Raw genomic sequence first — 21,365 nt, 5'->3', positions numbered from 1 at the left:
CGAAACTTTTTTCTAAGAATTAATTTTGTATCTTTTGTTTATTATAGTAAGGCAAATTGCTTACGGAAGTATCGTTGACACGTCAGCACGGTAGCAAGGAAAGAGGGCTGACGGGTGTAGGGAAATACGTAGAAAGGAAAAAAAAGTGGAGGGAGTTAACAGCATCTTCTGTATATAACAGCATAAAATTAATTTGTTAAGTAAACGCAACAAAAAGCAAGTAGAAAAATTTGCAATACATTTAGTTACCATTTTTTGTTGAAAACTTTCTTTCGCATTTGTTTATGTTTCTTCTTTTTATGATAAGAATCTGTTTTGATTGTCTTCTGGCTGCTGTTTTCTAAAAGTCTATTTCAGATTCACTTCAGTCTTTCCGCTTAAGTCGTCGAGACTTACATGAACGGTCCAGTGTTTAAGTGCTTGTTTTGCTACGAACACCATCAACTAGAAAATTATTATACCACTAGATATCCACAAAAAGAAAATTTTAATCAACACAGTAAAGATGAAAAAAACAAGTATTTGGCAGACTATACACAATATTGAGAGTTTGTGGTAGTAGATTAAATGATTTGTAGTTTACACATACATAAATTATGAAGATGGAATCCACAATTTTTCGTGGAGCAGATAGAAAGAAAACAGTTAATACACAGACAATTTTAAAACAAACAGTTGAAGCAAGTGGAGCAGTTGTATTGCAGGGTACAATAAATTATTAAAAATTAGCAGGACAGTCAATAAGTATAATACTAATATAAGGAAAGACAGAGCACGTAAAACTGGGACAAATTAAATCATCATATCAAACATGAAAATAAGACAGTCAACTAATGTGCAAATTTACAATAGGTAAAATAATATTTAACAAGATCTAATTTAATAGTTAAATGAAGCACAGTTTTCAATGAGAAAATGTCGGCGAGACGAACACGTAACGAAACAGAGAGAGAGGAAAATTTTCAGGCCCCTCAAACAGCGAGCGGGGACCATACCACAGAGCTATACTGCTCCTTATGTTAGTGTACTAAACGTGGCTGGAAAACTTCGAAGTCGATTTTCTCGAGAATTTTGTAGCGTTATACCAAACTGCTTTGGAAAAGACTTCATGGACTATAAACAAGGACAACTACAAAAATCCGATTGGCGTGTGGTCGGTCCGTTTTCTTGGAGTAAACAAACGCAGTTGTCAACAATACGGGGATCCCTGCAGTGGACCACGCCGTTGCGCGGCGACAGTTTCAGACGGGGCGACTGGCGCGTAACATGAACGTATCAACTCCCAGGCAGCACAATCTTAAGAAACCCGTGAAAATCAGCAAGAACATGGGGCAGCGATCGTAGGCAGGAGGTAAGCCATCTACAAACATCTGTGTTCCGCCAATGCGTACCAACCAAAACACGTGTGTGAAATCGACTATAGCTTGACGTATGACATACATTCTGATCTCCCAATGTTTCCCGGCGCAATTAACTCTGTGCTTCTGCGTGTTTTGCCCGGTTGTTGTTTCCATTTTATACACTTCTCAATTTTATGTAAACAAGAAGTCGGCAGAACAGCCGGAAGCCAATTATCAGACAAGAATTCTCACAGCATGTACGTTTATTAGATACGGATAAAATCCCACACTGGTTTTCAAAATCACATTACCATGAATATAACTCCAATCATACAGGCTGTTTATCAGGGTCTGTCAGAGGCACTTTCTGTTCCAGAAGCGTGAATTTTACAAATCTTGTAATTACAGGAAAATCAGAAGACTATAACTTCGTGTTCTGCCTTACGACAGGTCTTGTCCTGAGAGAAGCCTCGTCAGAGAGGTCCACCACATGAGCCTCTAGGGAAGTGATTCCAGTGGTGGTTTCCCGTTGCCTTCCAATGATGATCATGGAATGATAATGAGGACAACACAACACAACACCCAGTCCTGGATCGGAGAAAATCTCCGACCCAGCCGGGAACCGAACCCGACCCCCTTGGAGTGACAGACCGTCGCGCTGACCACTCAGCTATCGGGGCGGACGGCATACTATAAATTATATAAATATATATTTCAGCATCTACACATACGCTCCGCAAGCCACCATATGGTGAGTATCGGAGGGTGCCGTGTACCTTTAAGTCATTTTCTTTCCTATTCCACTCGCAATTCGTGATGGAGAAAGGCGACTGTCTATATGCCTATGTACGAGCCGTTATTTCTCGTATCTTATCTTCGTGATCATTACGCGAAATGTATGTAGGCGGCATTGGAATCGTTATGCCGTCACCTTCAAATACTGGTTATCAAAATTTTCTCAACAGTGTTTCGCGAAAAGAACGTCTTCTTTCCTACTGCGAATTCCACTTGAGTTCGCGAAGCATCTAGGCAATACTCAAATGGCTCTGAGCACTATGGGACTTAACAGCTGTGGTCATCAGTCCCCTATAACTTAGAACTACTTAAACCTAACTAACCTAAGGACACCACACACATCCATGCCCGAGGCAAGATTCGAACCTGCGACCGTAGCAGTCGCGCGGTTCCGGACTGCGCACCTAGAACCGCGAGACCACCGCGGCCGGCTACGCAATACTCACTTGCTGACCGAACCTAAAGGTAACAAATCTAGCAGCATGTATCTGGTTTGCTTCGATGTCTTCCTTTAATCCGACCTGGTGTGGCTACACCCAATCTTGGGTGCTGGTTCCATTGTATATCGCTTTGAAACGTACGTCTAGATAGTTTAGCGACGCTACAGTGTCGATCAGTAATAATGATGCATTCGAACATTACGGATTTTCTTCTCCTACCCGTCTGCATAAACTTACATTTGTCTACATTTAGAGTAAGCTGCAAATCATCGCACCTACTGGAAACTTTGTCTAAGTCATCTTGTATCCTCGTACAATGAAAACCACCTTCTCGTTCGCCATAGCATCATTAGCATACAGCCGTAAGTGACTGCGCACGCTGTCCCTCAGTTTATTTATGTACATACAGAATAAGAGCAGTTCTACGAACATCCATGGGACAATCCTGACGATACCCTTGCCTCTGGTGAACACCTGTCGTCGAGGATAACGTACTAGTTGGTAATTTCCAAGAATGATTGCCTATCGAAGTCGCGGGGTTTCTTCATCAGCGTTAAAAAAAAAATACTTGCAATTACAAAGGAGACGACTTACCTTATTCGTCGTCGGTGTTGTCGTCATGTGAAAGTCCATTACGGTGGTCCGGATGGATTATTTGGAAGAGTCGAACCATGTATTCTTCCTGATATTCGTTCGTTTTCTGCACTGTGCGCAATGAAAGTGTAACGGTATTTCAGCATCGAAACTGCTCTTACGAAGTTTTACACACTTTGCTCCACCACGGTCTACACAGTCCCTTCTTTCCTCGTCCGGTAGTACTACATATTTGCGACGGAAAGTCGAACAATTTTATACACTGGATAAACAAGGAATTAGATTCTTCCATATGAGACAATCCGCCGAAGAAACTTCGAGAACACTAGACATCCCGCTCACTAACGACATAGATCGTCTGGGTTTCCCTAGCAACTCACCAATAATTCGCGGAGGTATGTAATTTAGAGCAACTAAGAGAACGAGGAAAACAAATAAAAATGACGATCACAAATAACTGATCACAACGCCCACCACCGGAGTCACATGCTCGATTTACGATCGCACGTTCGATATGCATCGTTTGGACCCAGCGACTTCGGTAGGCAATCATTCTTGGAAATTACCTACTAGTTTCCACTACTTAAGAAGTCTTCCAGCCACTAGCATATTTAGGAACCTATTCCGTATGCTCGTACCTTCATTAAAAGTGTGCAGTGGGACACCGTGTTAAAAGCTTTAAGGAAATCCAGCACCACGGAATCTGACTGTTGCTCTTCATCCGTAGTTCGTAGTATACCATGTGAGAGAAGTGCAACCTAAGTTTCGCACGAGCGACGCTTTCTAAGACCGTGCTGATTCTTGGACATAAGCTGCTCGCTCTCAAGAAAACGTATTGTATTCGAACTGAGAATATGTTCAACGATTTTGCAGAAAACTGATGCTAAGAATATTGGTCTGTAATTTTGCGGATCCGTTCTTTTACTCTTCTTCATACAGGAGTTACCTACGCTTTTTTTCCATTCGCTTGGGACTTTGCACTGTCAAGGGATTCCCGATAAGTGCAAGTTAAGTAAGGAGCCAGTGCCATAGAGAACCCTTTGTAAAACTGAAATGACATTTCATCCTAACATGGCAATTTATTTGCATTCAACCCTTTAAGTTGCTTCTCTACGCCAGTGATGCGTATTACTAAGTCCTCCACACCGGTGTCCGTATGATGCCAAACTACGGTAGGTTTGTACGATCCTCCTGCGTGAATGATTTCTTAAAAGTGAGGTTTAAAACTTCGGCTTTCCTTCTGCTGTCTTTTATAGCCACACCAGACTGGTGAACGAGTGCCTGGATAGAAGCCTTGGAACCGCTTAGTGATTGTATGTCGTAACAGAATTTTCTCGGGTTCTTGGTAAGATCTTTTCCTAAGGTAATAGTCGTTATGTTTCGCGCATCATTCATTTTACAGACGCATGAATGTCTACTAACGATTCACTATCGTCATTTGAGAATTCTTTTAGCCAACACTACTACAGTCTCTGCTTCCTCAGCAATTTCCAAATTTTGTAACGAAAACATGGTGGGTCTTTTCCGTCCATAATCCACTTATTCGGCACGCATGTCTACTAGACATTTTATTTCGATGGGTAGACCGTCAAAAGGTCTTATAGGTGCATATTTCTTACCTTTCTCTACAAAACCAGATTCATTACAGGGTATTGCAAATCATTTTTTCTACTAGTGTTGTACTAGTGAATTTCTGTTACTTTTTAGCTCAGATGAATTGTTGACAACAAATTTCATAAGCGAAGAAGATCATGTAAACAGATGTCCGCAAGGTTTTAGTGTACACATCAATCTGATAACTCTAATTGCTTTCTTTTGTGCAGTGACAATTTTTGCCTAAGTTAGACTAGAATATTATCACGCAAGGCATCAGTGAATGAAAATATGATATTTAAAGATAATTTTGCATACATTTGGCCACAAAAACGTTTTTCTGATAATATAATTTTATTATTCTTATCGATCCATTTAACTACATCGATCTTGAACCATGAAAATTGTTCATCACAATTGTTGATTTAAATGAGTCAAAAACCACTTTACAGTGAAACTAATATTATTATGCTTTAGTTTTCATGTAAACAAAATTCTTTTCATTTTTAACTTTTCTGGCGTTTACTATCGATAATTCAATCTACAATTATTCAAAGACAGGAAGTTGATAGTTTTTATATTGCCAAAATTTGCTACCTTCATTATTATTAGGCGCATAAATCTTTATATAAAATAATTATTTCCAGAAAACATAATGTAAAGTATATTTGAAAAGTAACTTCATTTAAGAGAGACATAATAAAATTCATTTGAACTACATTCTGTTCTAGAATTATCTGGACGCTATGTATCTACAGAAATTTTAGAGGCAAACGCGCCATAATAGTTTGTTGTTTCCGAGATTTATCAATATAAGTATCAAGATCTTTGTGTTGAAATGTTGCACAATGCATTTACTTAACAAGTGGTGTTGCAGAAAGTGTTAAGTATTTATGAATAAATGTTGATGATGTCACAAAGCAGCAATATTCCATTGACTTTTACTGTAACAAATAGCCTTGGACTTATTAATTGGAAAGCATAAACAGGAGCCGACACCCTAGACCATGGGACTGCCATAGCAAGATAAGTAACATTTATCTGCTAATGTAAGGTTTCTGCCCTTAAGAAATTATGTAAACTTTGACAACACTACAAAGGTACGAGTACTAAAAGAAGTTCCTACTTAACGATCGGTTATCAACATGACGAGGAAATCTACAGATGACGTGACTGTGTACGTATTGGCAAGTGGTCTTAATTTTGCTTCTACATCGGTCAATAGTGGATTTTGTCAGTTACATCGAAGATGATGTGCGACGTCTTACAACAGAGGCAGCAGAAATAAATGGTCCGAAATCTTACCGTGTCCTGACGAGAGACGCACCATCGAAGAGCAACATAACTTACGAATAGCCGTGGATGCGGTGGTACTCAAGCCAGATAACGGTAATGCTACAGTCCTTATGCCACCGGAGGACTATATTAATAAGATCAAACCTTTGTTGTGTGACTCAACGAATCACATAATCGATAATGATCCTACTAACCGTGTGATGCGAAAGACAGTAGAACTTTAGACAAAAGTTTTCTTGCAAAGGACTCCATTAAGCGACTGAGACCGAATAGTTCAGTTCCACCTACGTTGTATGGACTGTCCAAGATCCATAAAGGTGTATCTTTACGTCATATAGTGAGCAATATTGGAGTAGCCACCCTGTGATTTCGCCAAATACTTGGCGTCTTTACTACGAGAACCCATTGTAGGCAAGTGGCCACATCATATAAGAAATTCGACTAATTTAATCATCAGATTCCAGTCATTCACACTCAAGAGCAGCGATTTGTTGACGTCGTTTTGCTTTTTACAATGTGCCTTTGGTGGACTCATTATATCTCATAGCAAGAGGTCTGAGGCTGACATTACTGCGCTGTTTAAGTATACTCTCTCCTCGACGTTCTTTTTATTCAACAACGGCTTTTTCGAACAATCGGCTGACAGTGTCGCCATGGGAGTCCTTTGTCTCCCCTAGTGGCCAACTTTTTCATGGAAGAATTTGCCGAACAAGCACTCGACTCAGCTATTATGAAACCAACAGTTTTTGGCGGTAGCTGATGACACTTCTATAATTTGGTCTCATGGTGTGAACAGTCTGAGAGTTTCTTCAACATCTGAGTTCCATACATGAAAAAATAAAATGTACTGTGGAGACGGAGAGAGATGGATGCTTGCCGTTTTTAGACGTCTTTGTGCGACGTAAGAGCGATGACACAATGGGGCATCCAGTGTTTAGAAATACCATTCATACTGACCTTTATTTACAGTCTGCCAGTTGCCACAATCGTGCACAAACGATAGGTGTTTTAAAGAGCTTGACGCACAATGCCGATTCGATCTCAGATGCCGATAGCTTGCAAACGTAACTGGGACACCTGCAAAGTGTGTTCCTGAACAACGGACGTCCGTATCAACAAGTTCAGAGTCTCTGAAGACAGACCAAGAAAGATGTTGAGGCCTTCAAAACAGGCAGAATATTAAGAAGACATAAAGTAATCTTTCGACCTCCTTCCAAAATATCAGCACTTTTGCGATCGCGACCGCTACGGTAGCAGGTTCGAAGCCTGTCTCGGGCATGGATGTGTGTGATGTCCTTAGGTTAGTTAGGTTTAAGTCGTTCTAAGTTCTAGGGGACTGATGACCTCAGCAATTAAGTCCCATAGCGCTCAGAGCCATTTGAACCATTTTTTGAGATCTATTAAAGACGATTTAGAGTTAAGCAAAGGTGGTGTATACAGGATTCCGTCTGAATGCGGAAAATCTTATACAGGGCAAACGACACGCACTGTGCACGATTGCATTATAGAACATCAGCGACAAAGTCGCCTTCTCCAAGCACATAAGTCCGCTACCGCTGAACGCTGTACGAGTACTTACATTGAGCATTCGACGAAGTACAATGTAACAAAAATTGTGGCCCATGTTTCGAAATTTTGGAGCTCAATCATCAATCAATCAATCAGTGGAAGTACGCGTGTCTGAATCCCTTACGGATCGAGATGGCGGTTTCCAATTAACTTGTGCATGGGACCGAGTGTAGGGGAAACTTCGTGCTCTGCGTAATCGGCGTCACCCTACGATCTTACTGCACGAAGACAATCGTTCGGACATCGAAGAGGCGAGCTTTTACGGCGGAGGGCGCGCGAGCTCAGCACACAGACTTCCAGTAGAAACGCGTATCCTAAGCAGCGCATATGCAGTGCCAACTGGGACTCCGCCAGTGGGATCTGAAATAGGGGAGCTCAGTGCGTTGCTCATCTGTATTCACCTGAAGATGGCCAGAAGACTCTGCGCCGAAATATCGTACCAGCATGTTACAGAAATCCGGCAGTTCTCCCGAAAATTTGTCAGGACAAGCTAGAACGGTTAGTTCAACGTAGAATGTTTACCTTTTGTACATCTACGAACATTTAGATAGTGAAGCTCTTCCATGTATCACATTACATATCCCTTACTGAGTATCTCATTCACTTCCTCAGTGCATCGTTCCGGTGAAAGCACAAGCTACGATTTTCGCAGAACATTCCTATTTTTTTTTTTGTATCCTGTGGCAACATCCATGCTTTTCGTACGTGGATGATAAATGTCATGAAAATTCGAGATTACGTAAAATGAAAGAAAACCAGTAGATGTAGTGAAACAGAAATTTAATATTACTCTTTTCGTGTGATTCTTGCGCATAAAATCATGTCTAAAACTGTTACTATAGGCACTGAAAGAATAATACAATTTTCAAGCCATTTTATATCATTTGACATGACAGTAACACGTTAGCTAATGTCGCTACACTTACACAGTATGTGACGGTACGTCACATAAATGGACATTTGGAGAAAGGGAAAAGAAGTTTTTGCTGTGAGACGTGTGAAACATAAATTATCTAAAGACTAAGTACGTCTGCGCGATGTATAACAAATAGTAAAGAACGTAAGTTGTTATTATCAAAACCCAAATATCGATGTAGTTAACAAAACACAGTTTTTTGGTATAATCTCTGTGTAACATAGCCATGAAGATCAGAGACAATGCTTTGATTGAACAGGCTCTCCTGTTTTTGTTTCGTCTAGAAGTAGGCCGCTATTGTAGTGCTAGATAATATTTAATGTAAGTTTGGTTGTAATTTAATAAAATATACTTATAATTGTTATTAGAAAGTGTGTATTATTGACTTAGTTGTCACCTCTCATGATTAAAACCATTAATTCTCATTAACCAAGTTTTTACAGAACTTCGTAATGCAGGGAGCTCATCTCCCCTAGCAGGATTTAGTCGGCCCTTACGCTGACAGTATTATTTAATTAAAATTTCATGTCATTATATTAAATGTAAATGCGAGAGACTTCTCAATCTTGATCTTTCATTAATTTCAAAGTTAAAAAGATTAGTAATAAATTTCATTTACTAAAATCCACAGCACTGAATGAGTTCAGTATGTTTCATTTTGGCCGCCTAACGGCAGACGAGATTCTCTCCAGTTTTGCCTTGCAAATAATGAACAAGAAATATTGAAAATCCTTACACCCAATAAGCTCCGCAATATATCAGTTAATCTTCGTGACATTTGGTACATAAATAACCAGTAGCCCCTGAGACCCATATTAACAATTACAGTTTGCGCAAGAATACGCATATTTTCTTTTCTAAATAGCAGCGCTCACGCAAACTATTTATCAGAAGGCGCTGATTCGCGCATTGTGTTTAAAAAATATTATATAGTACGTACTTCGGGCAGCCTATGTCCGTACGTGTGTTATCGCGGTATAAGTTAATTAAAAGTCTCATGCTAGTCCACATTATTTAAACACCCCCCCCCCCCCCCACACACACACACACATATAAAGTTATAACGTAATAAGTATTATAACAAGAAACGCTTAAAAGTGGCATCTAATGGCCTGTTTTAGTTTGACTATATTCCATTAACCTTGTTTGAGTTTCGTTCATGTGTAGAAGGTGTGTCCAAATGAAAAGGAGACTACAGATACATGTACAGAAATTGTAATAAAAATATTGTGATTACAGTTCATGTGGGACAGTACAGTTATACCTAGGTGCCATAGACAATGGTACGCCGATCCCTGGGCCTAGGAGGGAAATACATCGTATCAGTGGAGAAACGCTTAGGTTGCTGAAGGTTCCAGTTTTCCATGTTGGCCTACACTTCCTTGTCACAGGAGAACCTCTGACATTTCAGAGACTGTTTTTAGGGGCCGAAGGTATGAGGGGCACGTGGGATATACGTGGCTGTGAGGAGGATGTTCTAGGACCTGGCATCGAGATTTTTGAAGCAGTTAGAGGGTCGTCTTGGACGCATGTGGGCTAGCATCGTCCTGGGAAAGCGTTATCCCATTCGAGAGCTTGCTTGCCTCTGCACTTGTTCTTGATGTCCTCTTTGAACATCGGCAATGTGTCGCGTTGTTGATCAGCGTTAACTGTTGCATCCCCAGGCAGCCAATCTAAGAGGAGAGGTCACTCTTCATGGAAAAAGAAACCGAGAATCACCTTTCGGGCTCAGAGGCCGAGTGCCCCTGTTTTGGACAAGGGGGGCCTTGATGAGGCCCCTTCATACTCATCCGTTTGAAGGTAGAGTCTATGTGGTGACACCACGTTTCATCACATGCCACAACTTGAGCCATGATGGGTCAGTCAAACACCCGTTCTCACAGACTTCCGATTCTGTGTAAGATGCTTGGGCGCAAAGAAATTGGAAGACTGCTCTTTGTGCTGATCGGGAGGAGTCCATCATGCAAGGAAATGCGAGAACAACTCTTCAGAAATCAGGAAGTTGCCGAGAAACCTTTAAAGCTGCTTGTGCAACTGGAAAATACCACCATACTAACTCTCAGCAGACATATTCGTGGGATCGAATACGACGCCATTTTCTTTGCAGTTGGACATACCTTACATGCAAGATGATTCTTATTAACTTACCGAGCGAGGTGGCGCACTGGTTACCACACTGGACTCTCATACGGGAGGACGACGGTTCAAACCAGCGTTTGGCCATCCTGATTCAGGTTTTCCGTGATTTCCCTATATCGCTCCAGGCAAATGTCGGGATGGTTCCTTTGAAAGAGCACGGCCGACTTCCTTCACCGTCATTCCCTAATCCGAGGACCCATGACCTCGCTGTTTGGTCCCCTCCTCCCAAATCAATCAGCCAACCCTATTAACCCCCGAAGCGACATAGATGAAACTGAGATAATTAAATTAATGTAAGACACATTGGGCAACAAATGTCGGGAAATCAGTGACAAATGTTTAATATGTGACGTCACCAGATAACATATCTCGCTCCACATGCAGCACGGTCCGTTGCACCTGCTCATCCCAACCCAGCCCAAGTCAAGTCTTGACGTCGGTGTGGGTCTGGGCCTACGAGCGCGGCTTTAGCGTTTGGGGCTCAGGGTTCGACTCTGGCGTCTTTCAAGCAGTACTTTTTCCATTGCGTTAGACAATTAAGTCTTTACACTGAAGTAAGATACATTATTTTATTTACCGGTCTCACCGCTTCCGCTGGTTCATTGCAAAGTACAGTACAGTACAACAAAAACCTACCGTATTGTGCCACAAGTAAGTGAGAATGCGCTTCCCAATTGAGTCGTTATCAGTAAATGACCTACGTTTTCTTTAAAAATTATTCCATTCTACTGTGGCGGGATGCTACAGCAACGAGTTTCGAATTATTCTAGAATAGAAACAATCCTGGTTGTGGAATTACTTAATATCAATGACGAGTTTCACCCTTTTGGAACATCACAAGATTGTGTAAAAGTAGCTGCTTACTAACTCATTCGTCACACAGCCATATAAAATGGAAAATGGACGCCTCAGTAACTGGATATGTAGTCCATCAACATACAAACGATTAAAATGCAGTGTGGACTTTCAGCACATCAGGTGATTTCTCCATTGTAGTACAAAAAAAGATCCATCGTGCACTTTGTGTGATCATGACGGATGGATACACATACAGTTACTGTTGCGTCTGTTTTCAATTTTATATGGCTTCTTGACGGATGGGTTATGTATCCACCTACTTTTTACACACACTGATGATGTCTCAAAAGGATGAAACGCGTCATTGATATTAAATAATTTCGCAGCCAAGACTGTTATTACTCTGGAGTACGCTATCTTTACAAAATAAAATTTACAAACAAGAAAAGAACGGACAAAAAGAAAGAAATAGAAAATAAGAACAGGCGTTGCTTCGTTACAGCGAAGACAATAATAGTAATTTCTACGTCAATAATAGATCACATTTACATAAAGTGTTAGTAATTTGCACCGTTTGCTCAAATGCCAATATAGAAACATGTTATCATCCCTTCATGGCCGGACGGTGTGGCCGAGCGGTTCTAGGGGCTTCAGTCTGGAACTGCGCGACCGCTACGGTCGCAGGTTCGAATCCTGCTTCGGGCATGGATATCTGTCATGTCCTTAGGTTAGTTAGGTATAAGTAGTTCTAAGTTCTAGGGGACTGATAACCTCCGATGTTAAGTCCCATAGTGCTCAGAGCCATTTGAACCATCCCTTCATGCACGAGTTCGAAGGTATCCTCCGTAGTTTTGATCACCGCAGCGGTAACACCTAAGCGGGCTACGAGGCTCATTCGGGACTGTACTGGAGCTCTGCAAACTAGCTCCCCCTCCCCCCGCCCCCCGCCCAAAAAAAACCAGGTAGTGGTTTTAAATCTGGCAATCTTTCTGCCTAGCGAATTAGTCCGCGTCGACCAATCCACCAACCTCGATACACCTGATTTAAGTAATATCTTGTTGCGATGGCACGCTACGGAGGCTGAAGCCACATGTTTGCTCTTACTTCCTGAGGAAAATATTAAAGTAGCTCTGGCAACCCCCCCCCCCTCCGTCCCTCAAAAAGACTGATTATGGCCATTTAGATCATCAGGTAAAATATAACAGTCGCATTATTTGATTGCCTAAAATTCCAGCCCATACAGTAACCTGAGATTTGTCTAGAGGGCCATGCTCGTGCATTTGATTCGAATTAGCATCGAGTCAGTAAATGTTACTTTTGGCGTCGAAGATTCCTTCTTCATCAAACGTCACTTCGTCGATGAGCATAGCCACGAAATTAAACTTACGGTGCTGTTGTTGGCGCGCACGAAACCATTCACAAAATTCAATACCGAGCGAGGTGGCGCAGTGGTTAGCACACTGGACTCGCATTCAGGAAGTAGACAGCTCAAATCCGTGTCCGGCCATTCTGATTTAGGTTTTCCATGATTTCCGTAAATCGCTTCAAGAAATGTCAGGATGGACTTTCAAAAGAGCACGGTAGACTTCCTTCCTCATCCCTTACAAATCCAATGGGACCGATGACCCAGTCCAAATCTACTAACCAATCAACGAAATTCAGTACGACGTACATAATCGCTTACGTACAACTTGCGCACTTTAGTCTTTGGTACGCTATCGTGCCTTCTCCGTTCTACACATGTTACACTGTTCACTGCGAAACGCCCAACTGGTCCGCAACCTGTGGTGTACCGCTGCACGCGCGCCAAATCAGCTTCCGCCATTTGGTCTCTTACACGCGGGCGAGGCACAGCATTACGGGCACGTCCGAGACCCTGGAAAGGTGAAATTAATGATAAACGGCCACATGCGACGGGAACATCTTGAATAACGTACAGTATGAGTGAAAAGTTGCTGTGGGTTTCATGTTTGATCACCCGAAACAAAAACAAGGTTTTAAGCTACTGTACGTATTTACAGAACATTGTTTTCAAGTGTAACGTAAAAACCTATAAAACAAATAGCAACAAAGTAGAAATAATTTCATACGTTAGATCTTGTCTGACAATTAACCTTGATTTCAGAACACAGCGTGCCTGACCACTGTCTTACCGTCCCTCAATACATCTTTTGCCTGCAGTGTTTACTTACGCGCAGGATCCCTGTTCCACTCGTTCGACTAGCCACAGTGGCAGACAATACGTAAGAAAGTAAAACGCGATGTGGGAAAATTTGCGTAAATACGCAGAGCTGGAAGCGCATTGGAATTAGCTGAACCCTAAAAGAGATGCGTGTCTGCAGGCTCATTAAATGTAAACGGAATCATCGTAGTCTTGTACTGCCACTGCCGCAAGCACTGACGCATGACATCGCAAAGTGGAAGAAGGAAAACAGAGTAACCTACAGGGTGAAAAGAATTTAAACCGACAAACTCTGGGAGGTTGTAGGGGACATTAAAACCAATATTTTTCCCTAATGTCATTTTTTCCTATGAGGTTTATTTAAACCAGTGGAGGCCGTATTACGCTCTTCAGTTGTTACAGGCTGTATTACGATCTTTAGTTGTTAGAGGGCGTATCACGGTCTTCAGCTGTAGGCAACTACTGTCCACCAGTGTAGTAGTGCATTGTCTCTGTTTACTAATGGATCGATACACCTGGAGTGAGTACACTGGTGTGGTTGGTGAGTACTACGTAGCACACCACAACGGACGAGCTGCACAGCAGGTTTATCAACAACAATATCCTAATCGCCGTATTCCGCACCATACGACCTTTGCTGCTGTGTACCAACGTCTGCGTGAGACCGGGTCATTTAGCAGATTATCTGGACAGGGACGATGTCGCACGGTAAGAACGCTGCAATTTGAGGCATCTGTCTTGCAGCATGTGGAGCGGGATCCTTCAATCAGCACTCGTGCAATTGCAAGTAACATGGGGACGAATCAGACGAATGTAAGAACAGTCCTTCGAGAGCAATTGTAACGTCCATTTCACTTACAGCGTGTCCACAACCTGGAATCAGTTGATTATCCACCCCGAGCACAGTTTTCACAATGGTACCTGGAACAGTGTGAAATACATCCTACATTTCCATCCTCTGCGTTTTTTATCGATGAATCAACGTTCGGGCGTGATGTAGTCTTCAACATGCACAATTCACATGTTTAGAGTAAGCATAACCCACATGCCACAGTTACTAGCGCTCATAAAGTGCAGTTCTTCGTTAATGTGTGGGTCGGTGTTGTTGGAGACTGTTTAATTGGGCCGTATCTGCTACCTAGGCCATTAAATGGCAGGCACTATTACAATTTTCTCGCCAGAGCATTGCCAGAATTGCTGGAAGATGTCCCGCTCCCTACAAGACAACACATGTGGTTCCAACATGACGGGGCGCCGGCACATTTCAGTCGTCGTGTGCGCTGATTCCTGGACCGACGGTTCCCAGAAACGTGGATTGGTAGAGGTGGTCCTGTACCATAGCCTGCTCGATCCCCAGATATGTCCCCTCTGGACTTTTTTGTGTGGGGAGAGATGCGCAACCTTGTTTACGCAACTCCTGTTGTATCAGAAGAGGATCTGGTGGCCCGGATAGTAGCAGCAGCAGGAACAATTCAGGATACTCCTGGGGTTTTTGCCCGTGTCAGACAGAACATAATCCGACGGTGTAACCTTTGTTTACGTGTCAATGGAGGCATTTTTGAAAATCTACTGTAATTGAAATTGTGTTGTGTTAATGTGTTGTCTCTTGGTCATAAAAAAGGGAAAAGTGTTTGTTGGTTTAATTAATTTGTCGCTAGAGGAATCTTCCTCTACCGGTTTAAATATTCCTCATAGTAAAAAATGACATTAGGGAAAAATATTTGTTTTGATGTCCGCTACAACCTCCCAGAGTTTGTCGGTTTAAATACTTTTCACCCTGTATAGGGGCGATGTGTAGCACTGACCCCTGCCGGCGAGGGTAGGGCCGGCAAGCTCCTTATATGTAAACCGAAGGTGGAGAGGGCGAGAAGAGAAAGGAAAGGAAAGGTAGGGGATCACTTCTGTCAGCTGCATCGGGACATTGCACCGAATCAGCGGCGACGAGTGACACGGTGTACCGGACCGGGATTCGAACCCGGGATCTCCGGCTTACTAATGAGGGGCGTTAACCACTGCGCCATCCGGGACACTGCGCGAACTCTCTCGACTCAAGGCCGATCTACATTCCCATCGATCGCCACTTGTCCGCAGTCTCTGTCCATTTCCTACTCAGAGATTGGCACACAATGTCGGACGTATCTGTGCATCCGCACTGAAGAATGTGGATACATTGCCCAGCTAGACGTATCAGTTGTATGAATGCATGTTGTTCTATAAAGAACAGACAGCATGCATTCGTATAAAGACAACCCCTATACTTGGGGCGAGTTACGGATGTGATGACGTCACATGTTCTACATTGCTCATCGAGGTTTGGGACATTTCCCGACATTTGCGGCCCAATGTGTCCTATATTAAATTACTTATTTCAGCACCATCTACGTTGTTTCGTTTTTTTAAAGCGTCGGTAATGTATGATAATGTTAGCATACATGTGAGATACTTTCGATGTTAGTTCATGCTGTTATATACACTACTGGCCATTAAAATTGCTACAACAAGAAGAAATGCACATGATAAACGGGTATTCATTCGACAAATATATTTACTAGAACTGACATGTGATTACATTCTCACGCAATTTGGGTGCGTAGATCCTGATAAATCAGTACCCAGAACAACCACCTCTGGCCGTAATAACGGCCTTGATACGCCTGGGCATTGAGTCAAACAAAACTTCGATGGCGTGTACAGGTACATCTGCCCATACAGCTTCAACACGATACCACAGTTCATCAAGAGAGTGACTGGCGTATTGTGACGAGCCAGTTGCTCGGCCACCATTGACCAGACGTTTTCAGTTGGTGAGAGATCTGGAGAATGTGCTGGCCAGGGCAGCAGTCGAACTTTTTCTGTGTCCAGAAAGGCCCGTGCAGGACCTGCAACATGCGGTCGTGCATGTCCTGCTGAAATGTAGGGTTTCGCAGGGATCGAATGAAGGGTAGAGCCACGGGTCGTAACACATCTGAAATGTAACGTCCACTGTTCAAAGTGCCGTCAGTGCGAACAAGAGGTGACCGAGACGTGTAACGAATGGCACCCCATATCATCACGCCGAGTGATACACCAATATGGCGATTACGAATACACGCTTCCAATGTGCCAAACACGGATGCGACCATCATGGTGCTGTAAACTGAACCTGGATTCATCCGAAAAAATGACGTTTTGCCATTCGTGCACCCAGGTTCGTCAACGAGTACACCATCGCAGGCGCTCCTGTCTGTGATGCAGCGTCAAGGGTAACCGCAGCCACGGTCTCCGAGCTGATAATCCATGCTGCTGCAGACGTCTTTGAATTGTTGGTGCAGATGGTTGTTGACTTGGAAACGCCCCCATCTTTTGACTCAGGGATCGAGACGTTGCTGCACGATCCGTTACAGCCATGCGTATAAGACGACTGTCATCTCGGCTGCTAGTGATACGAGGCCGTCGGGATCCAGCACGGCGTTCCGTATTACCCTCCTGAACCCACCGATTCCATGTTCTGCTAACAGTCATTGGATCTCGACCAATGCGAGCAGAAATGTCGCGATACGATAAACCGCAATCGCGATAGGGTGCAATCCGACCTTTATCAAAGACAGAAACGTGATGGTACGCATTTCTCCTCCTTACACGAGGCATCACAACAACGTTTCACCAGGCAACGCCGGTCAACTGCTGTTTGTGTATGAGAAATCGGTTGGAAACTTTCCTCATGTCAGCACGTTGTACGCCAACCTTGTGTGAATGCTCTGAAAAGCTAATCATTTGTATATGACAGCATCTTCTTCCTGTCGGTTAAATTTCGCGTCTGTAGGACGTCACCTTCGTGGTGTAGCATTGTAATGGCCAGTAGTGTAGTTACGATACCATCCCTTAGTGTTTAATTTACAGATGTCCCATCATAATTGACGTAATTCTCGTGCAGCAGGCCTGCACGACATTGGCACAGGTAGTAGACACCCAGCCAGCAAGCCACTTGCGAGGTGTGTACAGCACGCGTGGTGTTCGGCAGGGGCTGCGCGTGTGCCTGCTGGCGGGCATCCTGGGCACGGCGCTGGGCGCCTGGGTGAAGGTGTTCTCGGTGGGCCGACACCTCTTCTGGGTGGGCTTCGCCGGCCAGAGCATCGTCGGCGGCTCGCAGATCTTCATCCTGAGCCTGCCCGCGCGCATCGGCGCCGTCTGGTTCGGCCCCGACGAGGTCTCCACCGCCGTCTCCATCGGCGTCTTCGGCAACCAGGTCAGTTCTCGCGCAGGCCAGCTGCTACCTGCTACCTGCAGCCTGCCTACAGCGCTGATGGTGCTCTGCCTTGTTAGCCGAAGTTGCTCTGCTATTCCGAAAGCGCGAGGACGCAGTTCGTTTATTTACAACCCGATACGATTGCAGACCAAAAACTGGTAAAATTGAAAATTTGTAGTCCGCAGCTCGTGGTCGTGCGGTAGCGTTCTCGCTTCCCACGCCCGGGTTCCCGGGTTCGATTCCCGGCGGGGTCAGGGATTTTCTCTGCCTCGTGATGACTGGGTGTTGTGTGCTGTTCTTAGGTTAGTTAGGTTTAAGTAGTTCTAAGTTCTAGGGGACTGATGACCATAGATGTTAAGTCCCATAGTGCTCAGAACCATTTTGAAAATTTGTAGAAAGTTCCTATGGGACCAAACTGCTGAGGTCATCGGCCTCTAGGCTTACACACTATTTAATCTAGCTTAAACTAACGCTAAGGACAACAAACACACACACACACACACACACACACACACACACACACACACACACGCCCGAGGGAGGACCGAGGGGGGGGGGGCAGCCGCGTGGTGAACCGTGGCAAGGTGTGTAAGACCGCGCGGCTACCCCGCCGCGCTCCTTCTGTCCAGGGAATTCGGATGAGAAATAATTCTACAAGGAAACATCCACAGAAAGTCCACATCGTTGGGGGTCAATTGTTTAAAGCCATATGTACGGCGATCTAGGATAACACTGTGGTGTACGTGTCCAATGCAGAGGTCGTTCTTTGATGTTTCCAACCAGTCCTGAGGTTGCAAATGCACACAGGACACAGCACCAGCAAGCAGCGTCCGTTGCTGAAACAGCTGTCCACTGTAGTGGACCTGTGCACCACAGGTTTAGGTCCTGGGTATCACACCCTACAACCATTAACCCTGGTAGGGCCTATTTTGCGAGTTATGGACGAAGAAAGATTTCAGTATTTAGCATGACGCTCCTCAGCTTTAAGAGGCTCCGGAACGCCCTATACTTGCAATGTTAAAATAACGCTTATAAATTACATCTTTCCTCACAAAGTATTTGAGGTAGGAAGTTGAACTTTTTACAGATTATTTATTGGAATATGGGCTACAACTTAACACAGGGATTTTACAAAATTTTAGTTCAGTTATTAAAGATGATTTTTTTTTCAATTGTAATGAAAATTCACAACATTTTTTTGCACTTTTTTATTTATATATTCAAAAATATACAGTTTTTTGGAAAAAGGCTGTGTTAAATTATGGAGAAGGTACTGTGTAACATTTACTGAAAGTTTGAAACAAATATGTTTGGAAGATCCTTAGAAAACACGTAATTAGTATGAGAAAATAAAAGTTTTGGGAATCGAGCGACAAAGATTGGATTAACTTTTCAGTGCATTCCAGGTTCATAGGATGGATTATCTTCATCCTCTGCAAACTCCTCCTCCAGCTTCCTCTTGTTCCTCCTCCTGTTTACTCTTGCTTGTATTTCTAGACTCTTAACAGCCCTGTCTGCAGCCCGAAGGCGTTCCTTGTCTAAAGCAAGCATCGCTCGTACCATGTTAGAACCTATCTTCATTCCCATATTTCTAAATACCTTGCACCTTACAATGTTGCCATCATTGAAAGTCGCAACAGCAGCATACACACCAAAGTGAAGTGTTTCTATTCCAACAAATACAGTCTTGGGGATTCTCGACCATATAACACTATTTACACTTTCATTGGGGTTTTGAGTTTTTCCGTGAATACACTTTTTCAACAGTTCAGGTGCTGCTAAGTCTCTGAAAATAGGTTTTATCACCTCCATTATTGCATGAGGCAGACCTGATGAACACGGACGTTAATAATAACACCATTTGACAGCAGTTTAACAGCGCCACAGTGGGTCACGCCCATGTAGAACACATTTTAAAAAAATTAAAAAATTGTTGTAGTCTTCGGAATTGAATAAATTATATATCTATTAAAAGGTAATAGTCTGCAGATTCAGAAAACGCAAAAAAGTAAAAATTGAACTTTTCATGATTTTGAGCCTTTCCGGAGCCCCTTAAGAAAGGAGTATATTACAGGCTGGGTGCGTTCTGTAACGTTAGCGGACTTTCCTGTTGCAAAAAGTTGTGAGTTCGAATCTCAGCAGGTACTTTAAAATATTTATTCTTAAATATTTGTCAAAATGACGTTGATCATTATTTTTATTCAGTTAAATTGGTTTGAATGTATTTATTTCTATCATTGTATTAACTTTTTCATTTGCACTCATTTTTCTTATTTCCGTCGCTTATTTTGCTTGAATTTCGTTTTACCTATATTTCATCTTCCGCTTATACCAATGGAGTGTTATCTACCGACGCAAACCCAATTTCCGAGCATTTAGCTGAGCACTATGTTTGTGCCTTTGCGTTGGAGAACTCCCCCCCCCCCCCTCCCCCCCGCCTTAAGTACCTTCAAACGGCGGATGGAAGGGAAACTCCTCTCGTTCACTGTACGCCATAGTGAGCCATATAACGCTACATTTACTCCTCAGCATCCTTGCACATTGCCCCGACACAGCTGCTGGGCCAGATCGGATTCGCACTCAGATGATTAAACATTTCTCGTCGGACTACCAGCGACATATCCTCGTCATCTTCAACCGCATCTGGAGCGAAGGCGTATTCCCGTCGGCATGGTGGGAGAGCACAATCGTTCCAGTGCTCAAACCTAGTAAAAACTCGCTTGATGTGGATAGCTATCGGCCCACCAACGTTCTTTTCCTTGTAAGCTGCTAGAACGTATGGTGGCGGTTTCAGCCAGGGCTAGTGACCTAGTGCCCCCGAGTCTGCCATCAGAACAGCCTTTTCCAGACGCCAACACCTGATTGCCGTCTTTTTTGATTTAAGAAAACCTTACGACACGACCTGGCGACGTCGTAGCTTTGCCACTTTATATGAGGGAGGGGGGGGGGGGGGGGTTCTCCGGGGCATGCTCCCGATTTTTATCCAGCACTTCCTGTCGCTTCGTGTTTTCCGTGTCCAAGTTGGTGCCTCCCGTAGTTCCCTCATATCCAGGAGTATGGGGTCCCACAGGGCTGAGTACTCAATGTCTCTCAATTTTTAGTTGCCATTAACGGCATAGCAGCAGCAGTGGGGCCATCCGTATCACCTTCTCTGTATGCAGAAGACTTTCGCATTCCTTATTGCACCTCCAGTACTGGTGTTGCTGTGCGGCGGCTACAGAGAGATCTCCAAAAGCCGCAGTCATGGGCTCCAGCCCACGGCTTCCACTTTTCAGCCATGAAGTCGTGCGTCGTGTAATTCTGTCGGTGTCACACCGTTCACCTGGGACCAGAACTTTACCTTCATGACAGTCCACTGTCTGTAGTGGAGATACATCGATTTTTAGGACTGACTTGGTTTCCTCATCTTCGTCGGCTTAACTGGAAATGTTGGCAGCATCTCACCGCCCTCTGCTGCCAACTGGGGTGCACTTCACTC

At 43.5% G+C, this 21,365-nt stretch overlaps 1 protein-coding gene across 1 annotated transcript in view; it reads left to right on the top strand.

Moving 5' to 3' along the window:
- The window catches only part of LOC126095669 (uncharacterized MFS-type transporter C09D4.1-like), a 570,358-nt gene that overhangs the window by 227,826 nt on the left and 321,167 nt on the right, over positions 1 to 21,365 (top strand). The window contains exon 2 of the mRNA XM_049910425.1: positions 17,663 to 17,887. Coding sequence (XP_049766382.1) covers positions 17,663 to 17,887 — 225 coding nt within the window. The remainder of the gene's footprint in view (positions 1 to 17,662; positions 17,888 to 21,365) is intronic.

The sequence above is a fragment of the Schistocerca cancellata genome, chromosome 8 (genome assembly GCF_023864275.1).
Source record: "Schistocerca cancellata isolate TAMUIC-IGC-003103 chromosome 8, iqSchCanc2.1, whole genome shotgun sequence".
Lineage (NCBI taxonomy): Eukaryota > Metazoa > Arthropoda > Insecta > Orthoptera > Acrididae > Schistocerca > Schistocerca cancellata.
Note: the sequence above shows the minus strand (reverse complement) of the source record. Positions and strands in the feature narration are given on the sequence as shown.